The 12,915-nt window shown below is 35.7% G+C and overlaps 2 protein-coding genes across 3 annotated transcripts in view; both read right to left on the reverse strand.

Moving 5' to 3' along the window:
* Positions 1-113: 113 nt before the first annotated feature.
* On the reverse strand, positions 114-5,407 carry LOC139700822 (uncharacterized). The gene is made up of 5 exons (XM_071599247.1): positions 5,329-5,407; positions 3,853-4,069; positions 3,299-3,771; positions 2,985-3,145; positions 114-376 (listed from the first exon to the last, which is right to left on the reverse strand). Exons 2-4 carry the CDS (start codon positions 4,055-4,057, stop codon positions 3,038-3,040), a joined length of 786 nt encoding a protein of 261 aa, XP_071455348.1. The 5' UTR covers positions 4,058-4,069; positions 5,329-5,407; the 3' UTR covers positions 114-376; positions 2,985-3,037.
* A 5,462-nt stretch (positions 5,408-10,869) lies between these two features.
* LOC139700824 (uncharacterized) overlaps positions 10,870-12,915 on the reverse strand; it is a 166,923-nt gene continuing 164,877 nt past the window's right edge. The window contains exon 7 of one of the 2 annotated variants that reach the window (XM_071599249.1): positions 10,870-11,574. In XM_071599249.1, the coding sequence (XP_071455350.1) occupies positions 11,452-11,574 (123 nt within the window). In that variant the 3' untranslated portion in view covers positions 10,870-11,451. The remainder of the gene's footprint in view (positions 11,575-12,915) is intronic. The other variant, XM_071599250.1, reaches the window with a different exon arrangement.

The following is a 12,915-nucleotide window of genomic DNA, read 5'->3' on the forward strand; positions in this document are numbered from 1 at the left end:
ATTCTATAAAATATTTTATTTAGGAATACAAATTAAAATCTGAACATTTATTAATACAATTTTACAGCATACACTATAAATATATTGAAGTCTTAAACAAATACTCTTGTAGATCATATTATAAATGTCCCATACTGAGTGAAATTCCATTCAACACTTGTATGAATCACTGTAAAAGTATCATATAATTAAAATTAAGGCTATCAGTATCATTGATAATTTGGCTAGTTTTCTGGTGATTTTAATAGACATTTTCATCATTCTTCTTCATTGATGTGTGGCTTAAAATTCCAGCTATCTGCTCATTTCAGGAAATGGAAATTCTAGCCATAGGAATTTTTCTCAATTTTCCTTGTATTATTTCTCTGTTATTTTCCTGAAAAATAATTATCAAGTACAAAAAACTGAAAAAGTATCCAATCAAAGTTTTCCACATGCGGAGGATCACATAGCTATGTGTACAAAATGGGTAATTTTCATGAAGGCATAGGTCTTGAAGGACATGTGAACTTTTCAAGTACACTGTAAATATTGGTAGTTTTAATTTGATTCACCAGAATATACAGTTTTGTATAGTGTCAAAACATGGTCAGAAAGGAAGCGGGATTACATCCATAGGTAGGAGGCTTTTGAAATGTGGGTTTGTTAAGGATGGAAAAGGTGAAGTAGATTAGAGGGGAAACACTACGAAGTGCTAGATATGGTAGTGGAGGAGAGGGGATTGCTAGGAGAAATCCAAACAAGAATGGAAATATCGATGCAGAGCATTCCAATGCCAATCAATGCCATTCCTTCAACATCCCAATGCCAATCAATGCAGAGCATTGATTGGCATTGGGATGTTGAAGACTGAGATAAGAGAATGTTAGGCAAATGAGGAAGGGGCAGAAATAGGATAGAGATTCTGAACAGAATGGAGGAAGGAAGTATGCCAAATTGAAAAAGGGCTCATTGTAATGTTGGTGCCAAGTTATATTTTGTTAAGAGAGCAAAGGGAATGGCCACTGTACTATTTGGCAGCTTGTGTCCATGCAAAAACCTACCTTAACTGTTTGATGACCTATAATAATAGTCTAAGAGAAATCTTAAGTTTTAAATTAAACTTCACTTCTCTGTAAGGATCTTAGCGTTGTAGCTGCTCATGCACTAACCCTAAATACCACCCAACTCTAACCCTGAATGTGTTCATTTCACTTACAATAGCATTTAGTTCTGGGTGATCTTTACCTTTGCCAATCAAAACTAACCCTTGAGTTAAAAAACCATGAGAGTAGAGCTTATCTAATATTATACCCTAAATGGTGTGTGGAATTCACATAGGGAGTTAAGGGGCACTAGTTCCCTTCCTCGTTCCCACCTGTGGTTTCTTGGAAACATCTGTCCGGTGAAAGACGACATAGAGCTTGGATGAAGCAGAGAGTGCCCAGAGACATCACCTGCAATTGAACTCTGATTCTGTGGTCAGTAGACCAGTGCTCTACCAACTCAGCCAGTATACCCCTCTTGGAGGAGTTGATTTCTATAGTTTTTTCATCATTTGAAATTAAAGAGAAACCTATACATACAAACCTGCTTCTTTTCTACTGAAACCGCTGGAGACAGGCAGTGAAAGTTTGTATGAATAGAGAGATGATCAATACATATGCATCCTTGGATCAAATAGTAACATCTCATTATATTCTGCAGATTCTGTTTATGTTTTTGATTAATATTGTGGGATTAATTCAAATGCATTTGAAAAATTAAGTGAGGAGCAATATGTGTAATATATCCTCATGAGGCAGGCTACTGGCATAAAGATATCTTCCTAAATTTCATTTTGCACAGAGGTAGCACAATTTAAAAATGTTTAAATTGTTTCATGAATTTAAGGAAATTTTCTTTACCATGCAACTCCTGCAAAATAGGCAATTGCCATTATTTCCATCTCTGCTTAACAGGTGAAATAGTTGACCACTATCTTTGTGTAAATTAGTCTGTGGGTACAGAGGATGCCTAAGGAACCAATTCAGGTATCCGCCTTGGAGTAATATTATTGGTTTTTCGACCAAAATTGTATTTCATATTGGTTTTTGAGGTATGCCAGTTATTCTCTGTAAAATAATTATTATTTTGGTCTCAACTAGTTTTTTTTGTGTCATTTCTTCAAGACAATATTGTTTCTTCTAAAACTATGAGTGAAAGTACTGCCAATTAAGGTCATTCTTACACTGGAGGGTTGTTACGGTATTGTCTCAATCAATTGTGACTGTTGTTTTAAGCAAAATTTTGTGAAATTTATTCAAAATTTAGGCAAAAATACTTAAGTTTTTTTAATATACTTGTTTTTTTTTGAAAAAGCATGTATTTTTGCCTCTTATGAAGTAGACCTTTCAATGACGAGGAGGGAATTTCATTTGTGCCTTTGAGGGGTACATAAAAATGCTAGCATATAAAAAAATATTTATAGTGCATAGATGCAGAAAGATTTATACAATAGCATGCACTTTCATCATTCAACTATATACTATAATCACTTTGGTGATGAGGCTACATTTTTACTAATGTTCTTGCAAAGCATTTCTGTCACTTTAAACTAAAGATTGTAATCGGAACCCAAAAAATACCAGAGTTATACTAATCAATGTTGTGAAGAATTTAATTAACGAGTGCATTCTCTGCCTATAAAATTTTCTAAATCACAGATCAGTGATTAAAATGCCATAATATAACAGTGTCAACACACAGAAATACAGTAGTAGGGTATTGGATTTCAGGTTATATGATTGGCACAGTCATTTTACACTGCAAATAAATCATCATAAAGGGAGAAAAGGTGAAAAGTAAGGAAACTGTACCTATGAACTGGTTGGGATCTGCAACTTTGGTTCACTAGTATTTCCCATGCTTGTATGACGAACCTTGCGTCTAGCCAGAAATTACATGATTCACTAATCTAATCACGCTAATATTTTTTCTTCAAGGGAAATTTTGAAATTACTTACCAGAGGTACTTCTCCAATGTTTTTCTTTGGTAGTTCCGAGAATGGTATCATGCTCATAGTTTTGAAGCTTTGCTGGTACGGGGAGAGGTCTTCCTTATACCATATTTTGAAGTTGCAGTAGAGCATGAGATAGGAATTTTCGAAGCTGATGAACATTTGGGCTAAAAAGTAGTCAAGAAAGTGAAAAATCATGAGAAAATATAATTTAATCTACTAAATAGAGCCAACATTACTATCCAAATATGTTTGCAGAGGAGAACATAGTTCCTTTGGTTCTGCAACCACATTTTTTCTTACTTTAAGAAAGTACCTACCCTCTTATATGCACTTTGCCTTTTAAATACTTCCTCTTCACCTTTTGAAGGGGTTACCTCATAGGACCGAGCAAATTCTCTAGAAGAGGATTCACTCAGGCAAGTTGCCCTTATTGGCTTAGTTGGCCGTGGAGTTCCATGCCATTTCCATCCATTGCAACTTGCGTCTTTAATGTTGGTATTGATTTCAGTTTGTGCAGTTAAAATTTGAGATGGTTTTATGAACTCATGCTCTCCTTGCAGAGGATCTCTGAAGACAGATGTAACTGCTGACTCATCACCACTACCTTGAATACCTTCAGAATTGCCTGGTGCACCATTGGCCATATCCCTGTCGTGTTCACTGAACACAGTATCCATTTTCATCAAGTGAAAGCTTAAACTCTCTATGCTCTCTACTTTTTTCTCAGTTACACCTGATTGATCGTTGGTATGGATTGCATCAGGATTATCAAATGATTCAATGACACCACCTGAGAAATAATAACCAGTTATTAAATTACTTAAATTTAAATGCTAATTAAAATTGTGAAGTACATCATTATCATAACTACCTTCATTTAAGATAGACTTTGGACTATCTGTATCACATTTCAAGGGTAAGAGAACATTTTCATTAGGCTTTATATCAGTATAATTCATGGTATTTAGTGAATTCGATGATTCCACTTTGCATTCTTCACTACTGAAACCTGACAGACTTAGTACATGAGAACTGTCGGCATTACAGTCTACTTCTGTTCTTGAGAGTCCACTCATACTGAAAAGTTTCTAAAGTAAACAAAGATAGTGAAGGAATTAAAACAGTTGAAAGGAATTAAAATTATTTGGCAATATACGGCTTAAGGTCAGCTTTGATTAAACACACTAAAAATGCCAAAATTATGTTTTTTGCCTCCTAACAAAACAACCTGACACTCCAAACAAACTTTAAGTCCATATATTTTGTATCTTCTTCATCCTGATCAACATGCCTGTCCTTATCCTAACTCACCCTCACTTGCCTAACAACCTTCCTTCTAACTGTCTTAAGCATTCCACTGCCAATCAAAATGCCCAATATCCATCTATCTGGTATCCTTTATACTTCTCCCAAAATCTCTCTCCTCCCCCACCATGCTTAGACGTAATTTGATTTCCTCTCAGTCCTCTTTACCTATGCCTTCCTTCTCCACCCCCAAACCTCAAAAGCCTTCAGTCTATGGTTATTATCTTGCTTCAACTACCAAGTTTCCAAGCGCAAACCATTCCCAAGTTTTGACTTGTGTTTTCTAAAGATCCTTACTCAACACACCCATTATTAATTCCACCCTCCTTGGGAACACTTCTCTGTTTAATGCAATTCTTTGTATTTCCCTATTATTATACCATTATTTTCCAGAACACTTACGAGATAGGTAAACTATCCCACCTGCTCTGGTGGATGAACGTTTTTCGGTTTCCTATCTTATTCTTTCCCCTCTATCACAGTCTTCAACATCCCATCGTCAATTCTGCCTCCTTTGGAATTCATCCATCAATCCTCTCTCCTCCCCCACCGGGCCTAACTCTTTCTCGTCTGTTTCCCTTTCAGACCACTTGACCTTTTCAATCCTTCTCCCCACCCGCATTTCAAAAGCCTCCAATTTATGTCTATCAACCTGCTTCATTGGTAATGTTTCCGCGCCGTACAAAGCCTAGCAAAAAATATCCACCGACCCGAAATCGTTCCCGGAAGACAGTTAACCCGCTTGCAACGCTCTTAAAAAATGTTTGCTAACTAGAGCTTCACAAATTATGATGAAGTGGATGAGCTATTGCCCACGAATTTGAACCCTAAACGATGATGATCCTTTGCCCTTACCGGCGCCTATTACTCTGTGATAAGATTACATTCGTTTCAATATCTATCCCAAAATATTTCGTCATTGGACATAACCAACCACATTTAAATTTCAAACTTTCACGGTCAGTTGGAGCTCTCGCAAATTAGAATTGCACGCTATCATAATCCGAATTTTCATCAGATACAATATTTTCTCTCAAATTACCTGGATCCCCTTCACTGTCCGCCTCTCTCTGTTTCCAACGTCACTGCAGAAGTCGGAACCACAAATAGAACAACCGACGAGTGTTTTCGAGAGAAGATATTCTCACAATGGCACCAGTCTCGCTGTCTATCCTTTCCGTTTCCATAGTGATTGGTCAAAATGGACTGATTGCTCATTGGCTAGACGAAAATTTACGTGAGTAAACGGGGGACAGGAAGATCGGTTAGTTGGGGATATATAGAAAATTTTCCAAGGTGACAAGGTCTTCCTTCCCACTCCCTTCAAACCTTGTACGCACGTTCATGAGCAGTCAGTGTTCAATGGGAGCAACAAGAGAACCTGATGATATTTGTTTTGAGTGAAAAGGCGCCCATTGTTGTCAGTATTCGCACTACCACGTCTTCCCATGGAGGAGTTAATCCGTGCTCTTAGAGGAAATGCAACAACAGTGAACGTCAATGCACTGGACGCCTATTGAACAAAGTTAAAAATAAGACATCCTGTGCTCCATTGAACCGGTTCATATTGCACATATTACATATACGTATGGTTCGAATAATTTCAACTGCAACGTTAACATAATATCGTACAAGCCACCATGGGGACTCCTGGTAGGGAGTGGTTGGTCACCCTTCAAGCATGCAATTTGACGATGAAAGTAGGATTGGTTGGAGAGTAGTAGTTATCTAGGGGGCGGGTTGCAATGGGAAACTAAGGCTATTTGCGCCATGAGGGGACTTTTCAAGTTAACTAAATTTGTTGGCGAAGGGGAAGAATTGTTAGCAAATCATATTGCCGTAATCTGAGTATTATTCAATTTAACTATTAACATATCAAATCAGCGTCTCAAAGGCGTGAGGCATATTCAAAATGAGATTTGACGGCTGCAAAATGACATCTCTCTTTTCTTTTTCACTGTGATCTTTTCCTTAAATTTATTTTAAGAAACAGTTTCTTTCTCTATTGAAAATGCCAGAGAAAGGGACTGGCCCCTCTACCCTGATCTGTGAATTTGGCTTAGAATTAGGTGGTTCATATCACCTGCCCTACCAAAATTTGAGTCGATTTCTATAGATAATGTAAGGGTAGAAGCTAGATGTAAGGTCAGGCAGCATCTTGTTCGTCGAGGAGGCAGCAACTAAGGCACCCTAGCCCAGAGGGGCAGTCATTTAAAACAATGGAGTAATATTAAAAACACTCTTGAGGAAAGTAATGGAAAGCTTCAATTATTGTCCTGCAATTTGCATGGAAGGGGAAACAAATGAAGAAGTGTTAGTTTGGATGGGGTAGAGAAAAGATTGTTAGGAGAAATGCAAAAGAAGCAGGTAAAGTGAAGAGTGAAGGAAATATTGGGAGGCAATGAAGTTTTTAAAAGACTGATTGATGTGAGAATGTTGGCTAAGAGGTATATATGGAGGAAAAGACTGGATATGTTGGATGGAATGAGAGAAATTTGAAAGGTGTGAAGCTGGAAAGTGATTTATTTTATTGGAGGGCATTTATGGTAGAGTCAGGGGAAACTTGAAGTTGCATAAATTGGTCATGGAACTCCCCTATTTTGTAAGAACCCTTGACATAAGTACATTTTAAAAGGGGGTGGTGTTCCAGTGGATAGAGCATAGGACTACTAACAATAGGGCCTGGGTATGATTCAATGGGATGCCTCTGGGCATCCTCAGCTTTACCCAAGTAAGCGTGGTTTTTTGAATACCAGAGCTAACTGGAAAACTATAGTAGGTGCAGGAAAAGAAACTCCTTTTCACCCTAATGGGTGAATTTCACATGCCATTGAGTTTACCAGAAAGTGAGTCATACCCTTACCTATCAGATCAATCTTTGCATTGAAAACTTTGGATGTTAAAATCAGCTAATTTTTATGCTAAAGAAAAGTAAATAATTCCTTCTACCATCAGTGGTTTTCTAGAACGATTTCTTATCCAAAAAATCACACAGCTTGGTAAAAGCTAAGGTTGCCTAGTGGCATCACTCACATTAAAGGCTGGGCCCACTGGTAATTACCCGGAACTTTACTAACTGCCATGCTATGTCCTCTCAGAAAAGTCATTCAGAATTTTTATACTTAATTGGATTCATAAAGATCCTCCATATATTAGGATGGGGCTCCCATTTGGAGGCTTTTGAGATGTGTGTGGATAGGATTGAAAAGGTGAAATTGACTGAAAGTAAATCAAATGAGGAAGTGTCAAGTATGGTGGGGAAGGAGAGAGCATTTTTGGAAGAAACTCAAAGAAGGCAGGAAAGATGGATGCAAAGCATTTTGATTGGCGATGGAATGCTTAAGACTGTGATACAAAGGAGGATGACTATTGAAGTAAGGGAAGGTAAAAGATAGGGATGTTGATCAGAATGAAGGGAGGTAGAATGTATATGGAAATGAATCAGGTTTTATTGTAGTGTGGAGTATCGGGTGGAGTATTTGAAGGAGGTATCGTGGTGGAAATAATGACACCTCCTAACAATTAACAAAGTTTATTGTGCTCAGAAAATTAAAACCTTGATGAGGAGATTGAACAGTAATTATTCAGTAAATATTCGGCCGTGCGGTGGCGAAGCCAGGAGAGAATCCTTCACCAGGAAGCAGCGTCCTTGGGTTGACCACGATGGCGGCGCGCGTGACGGTCCAGAGCCAGTCAGAGAGAGAGTGAGACTGAGAGTGAGAGTGGTTCTGGCGGCGTGGTTGCGCCCTGGCAGCGGACCCTGGTGGCGAACGCCGGAAGCCAAAACACTTGCCGGCGAAGGCGCATTCGCAATGGCGCTCAATGATGATTCAAGTGTTGAGCCGCCACATATTAATAAAATTAATAAAAGTTTCCAAACTGATTTAAGAAAAAACATGAAATTGTCTTGAATTTTAAAAGTATTATAGCATTAATTTTTTGGGTTGTCCAAATTGCCACTGATTCATATTCCTGTGAGTAGTTCCTATAAACTATTTTGTTGGCAATACTTGATGCTATATTTTGTGCTAATCAAATTTTAAATCAATAGAAAGCGATATTGCTGCTCCTTGTTCCTGTCATTTTTAACCACATTACATCTAGTAAATGGTGATTGTTAACTTTTGCAATTCGTCATGAGCCTGTGGAAATGATTAGTAGAAAAAATTATTAAATGTGGAATATTCTATTTGTAATTGTTTTGTGTTATGAATATTATAGCTGCACAAGAAAACTATGAATTTCTTACTTACAACTTATGATGATCTCCTGAATACTTTCCTTACCTTCATGGTAACCCTACATGTATTTGTGCTGCCTGTGGTTTTCCAGGAAGATCCATCACCAAAAAAGCTGTGATTTGGGTGAGGCTGGGGATGATTGAAGTAATTGGAAATTGATCTCAGACCTTCTGGTCAGTTGCTGAATAATCTAGGACTAACCTGAAATGTTCCATTTTCTTCTTGTCTCCTTCATCTTATCTCCTCTCATTTCTTCCCATTTCAATTTACATCCTCCATGCCAAAAGGTACTGTTACCCTTGAACTATGGCGACACGTGATATAGATCAGATTCAATTTAAAAGCAACTTAAACAGTACCTTAGTAATTTTCTACTTTGAAATCTTGTTTATCAATTAAATATGTGGATAATTAGTTCCTTTACAATTCCTAGTGCAAGTCTCTGATATTTATAAGCAGCAAAGGGAATGCTGGTTAACTTTTCTGAGGGTTCAGATAAATGAGCAGAGGATATTCTGAAATGTATTTTAGGAAATTGTCTTCGAGAGCAGAGTTGGTGATTGGGGTCATGTCGGAGCAGAAACTAGGGTGTTTTTCTGATCATCACTAAGTACAAGTATTCAGGTTGAGAATGGGATAGAATGGGGGGGGGGGGGAATTTCTGTCAAACACAATGTGATTCAATAAAATATTGTGATCTTTATTCTGAAAAGTGGAAAATTATAAAAGTTTCAGTTAATTTAGTTTTTCAAGGAAACAATTCTACTATGTCTTCCTTGTTTTTGCTAATCATTAATTGATCCAATTTAAATAATGCTAAACAGGAAATAAGACCCCATAAAAATTAACATTAAGGTAGGCTAGATATTTGAGTGTAGATTTGACCTTGCGCCAAATGCCTTTCATGCCAAAGTATGTAAAATTCACATATTCCCGGTATGGAGTGGGCCAATTTACCCCTCCATGCTTGCCTGGAATTTCCCAGGAAGTTGATGGTATTATCATATCTAACTGCTTAGAGTGTCCAAGCAAGGCACCACCCAGGCAGAACTTTCTAGTTAGTGACTGAAAATTATGCCTTCTGGCAAAATTTGATTTTGTGTAGAGGTTAGTGCAAAATGATAACATTAAAATTTTCATTTAAGACCACCATAAGAGTACCATATGCTTAATGTTTTTGCAGTGGGAAAGGGTTTTATCATACCATACTTTCAATACAATCAATTAAGTGGAGCTTTGTAATTGAAAAAATCTTATATGAGTTATTTTCCAGGAAATGACTTCTTTTGCGTTGGCATTTAGACTTTAAAAGTTTTATTAGGCATTTTAAAATTAGGCGCTTAAATATAATAAGAAATGTGCATGCCAATAATATTGGAGGGTAATAGGTGTATGAAAAATGATTCTGAGCATTTCAAAAATTAAAATTTCTTTTATTCAATCAAAAAAATGACAGCAGATGAAGTGAAACAATATGATACGTTGGTTTTACAAAATCAAAGCCTAAGTACATGATAATTACTCAGAGGTGTAGTAAGTAGTTTATCCCACACAACCGAAAGTTATATCATTAATTTTCATTTGTGGTCCTTAGTTTGATTATTTCTGAAAATAATATATGCAAGTCAAAGAGTGAAAACTCACTGGTAATAAACATTGGTTACAAAAGATTGGTCGCGCAAGTCTCAATAAGACTTATAATTTGTTGTTGCATTCTGTATTTCTGTCATCATAGATTAAAAAAATACAACTTGAAGGACACATCAAGCTTTTTTACTTAAATGCTAACTATTAATTGACCAATGATTTTTCACCTAAGTTGAACTAGCGTTTTGTTTTACAAATATGTTCCTATTTAGATAATTTATATCTACTACAGTGGCATCAGCCAACAATATACAACTTTAAGGGACACTGATTTTTGTTCCAATATTCATTCATTGACAGAATTATATATTCCCATTCAGCAAATTGCATAATTTCATACCAACAGCAACACACTCTGCATTAGCAGAATTTCACAGACATCATTACTTTGCAGTTTATTATTTCTAATTTCTACTTAACATTGATGACATGACAAGATTTGTTGAAAATTTGATTTTTGGCACTGCAAAAATATTCATCATAAATTATTACTTTTGCAATTGTGAATTCCTCCCAACTCAAAAGTAAGGCAGTTTAATTAAGCAATTAAGATGATATTTGGAGTTTGTTTCCAAAAATATCATGCTATTCTTATTGTTTAATGAATGAAATGGATTCTTTTGCTTGATATGAAAATTATATGATTTGGATACGAGTGTACTTAAAAAAAATGCTTGAAGAAAGGTTTTGGAGAATGGATAAATCAGTCTTAAATGAATACATCATTTGTTCAGGATATGTGTACAGACACTGTAATAATGATACCCAAAAGTTTCATCTCTTCTGGTAAACTTTTCACCATAAACTGTGTAAACATTAAACATTTTTTTATTCCACAAGCACATGAAGTGAGCACATCAGCCAAATATAAAACATACCAGTAAAGTAATGCTTGTCTACTAAGGTAACAAAATCTACTATGCCGGATATTTAGCCATGCCTAATATATTTTTTTTTAACTGTTCGCTAAGGTTTATTATAATGAGGCAGTTTACTTTGACAAATGTTTGGGTGCTCTTCCCCTTGACTCAACTTCATTGCACTCTTTTGATCTGGTCAGCAAGTCTCTGGGAATTTTCATCAGATGGATATGTTTTGGCTGTACTGAGAGATTTAATTTTTTTTTTAAGTCCACTTGTGAAAACCAAAGACAATTGATGGTTAATTATGGAGCACCTTCATGAGTGTGACCTTGAGGCACAGAGTGTAGAAACTGCTAATTGTGTGGTGAATAGTTTGGTGATTGCTCATTGATGTTCTAACTCTATTGAAGAGCACTAGCAGTCCACTTCGTGTCTCACTTCCATGTAATCAGGATCGTGCATTATGTCCTTGATCATATCCTTGAGTATTGTGTAACGAGGGAAGATTGGGTAGACTTTGGAGTTAACATATTCACTCTGAAAAAAAAAGAAATCATTCAACGATTAGAAATATCTTCGTACCATTGATGATTGCATACATTTTAATTATGACATTAAATTAAAAAATTGTGCGCAATTGATAAAAATTCATAGAAGGAGCAATATATTTTGGCATTTCAATGGTTAAACTATACCATACCTGATGAGCCAGGTGACTTATCACAAGACAAAAATAGCACCCATTTCCAAGATAGGATTCAAACCTTCAAATCCATGATATTTGGGTCACCGTGTTGATGAATTAACAGCCTGATTGACACGGCTGCAAAGTTCATTCAGAACAAATGCTATTGTATACAATTCAATCAATTTCATTTTTGAACTATGTAATATAATTTAGAATGCAATTGATGTTAACAATAATCAAAATGATTAAAAATTCTGATCATTATCACTGATGAAATATGAGTTACCTGGACTCAATAGTAAATAAGTGTAAAGCTTTTAGCCATTGGTCAATCCTATGACCATATAGAAACATGGCGGAAATCTCACATTTTCATGATATAACTTAAAAAACCCACTGCCACTCATAATAAACTAATGTCTGGTATCCTATCATACCTGATTACCCTCACCACTCCTCAAAAAAGTCAATAAGGAAATTCCAAAGAAACTGTGGGAGATGCCGCAACAGTAACTTTTAACAGAAAATTTCAATAAGGAATATTAGAGATCAGCCTGCATAATTTTTACTAAAATAAGAGGTCATATATCACTTTATAATAATTGACATATAAAATTATATTAGAAATTAATGGTTAAGTAATAACAAAATGTATAATATGAATAAAACAACATGATTGAAATTCAGTTACTTTATGCTAGGAAGCATAGGATATTTCTTGTATTTAATTCCGGGTCAAAGTAAATATAAAGTCAACTTGCTGTATATCTGTCATGTGAGGCATATACATTGTAAATATTAATAAATTAAATAATCGAATCAATGAAATGTTATAATACATTGAAATGTAAAAATGTTTGAAAAGTTTTCTCCATGATTAATGTTTAAAACAGAACCATTCCATTTTTGCTACCAATACATATATTTATAAATCGATTCATAACAAGTCACTTTATTGTATAAATTTATGTTTAGTTGAACAGAGGCTTTAATAATCTGGAAAAATGAAAATTTCTTATCTTAAATTTGAAGATACATGTGCTGTAGCTGATAAAAAATAAAGAGATTTTTTCTTTGATCAGCAAATTCTTAAATACTCCGAGGCTACCCAGAACACTCATAATGATGAATCTTTCAATTGAAATGAACTGCTTTTGAAACATTTTTTCTGCTAAGTTACCTATCATTTT

The sequence above is a fragment of the Hetaerina americana genome, unplaced genomic scaffold (genome assembly GCF_022747635.1).
Source record: "Hetaerina americana unplaced genomic scaffold, ioHetAmer1.1.p SCAF_11, whole genome shotgun sequence".
Classification (NCBI taxonomy): Eukaryota; Metazoa; Arthropoda; class Insecta; order Odonata; family Calopterygidae; genus Hetaerina; species Hetaerina americana.

Excerpts from the sequence above, each read along its gene's own strand:
- LOC139700822 (XM_071599247.1), bottom strand. The coding sequence starts at position 4,057 with ATGAGTGGACTCTCAAGAACAGAAGTAGACTGTAATGCCGACAGTTCT. Across the intron at positions 3,772-3,852 it reads AAAGTCTATCTTAAATGAAG|GTGGTGTCATTGAATCATTT; the intron begins GTAGTTATGATA and ends ATTATTTCTCAG. Across the intron at positions 3,146-3,298 it reads GGCAAAGTGCATATAAGAGG|CCCAAATGTTCATCAGCTTC; the intron begins GTAGGTACTTTC and ends ACTACTTTTTAG.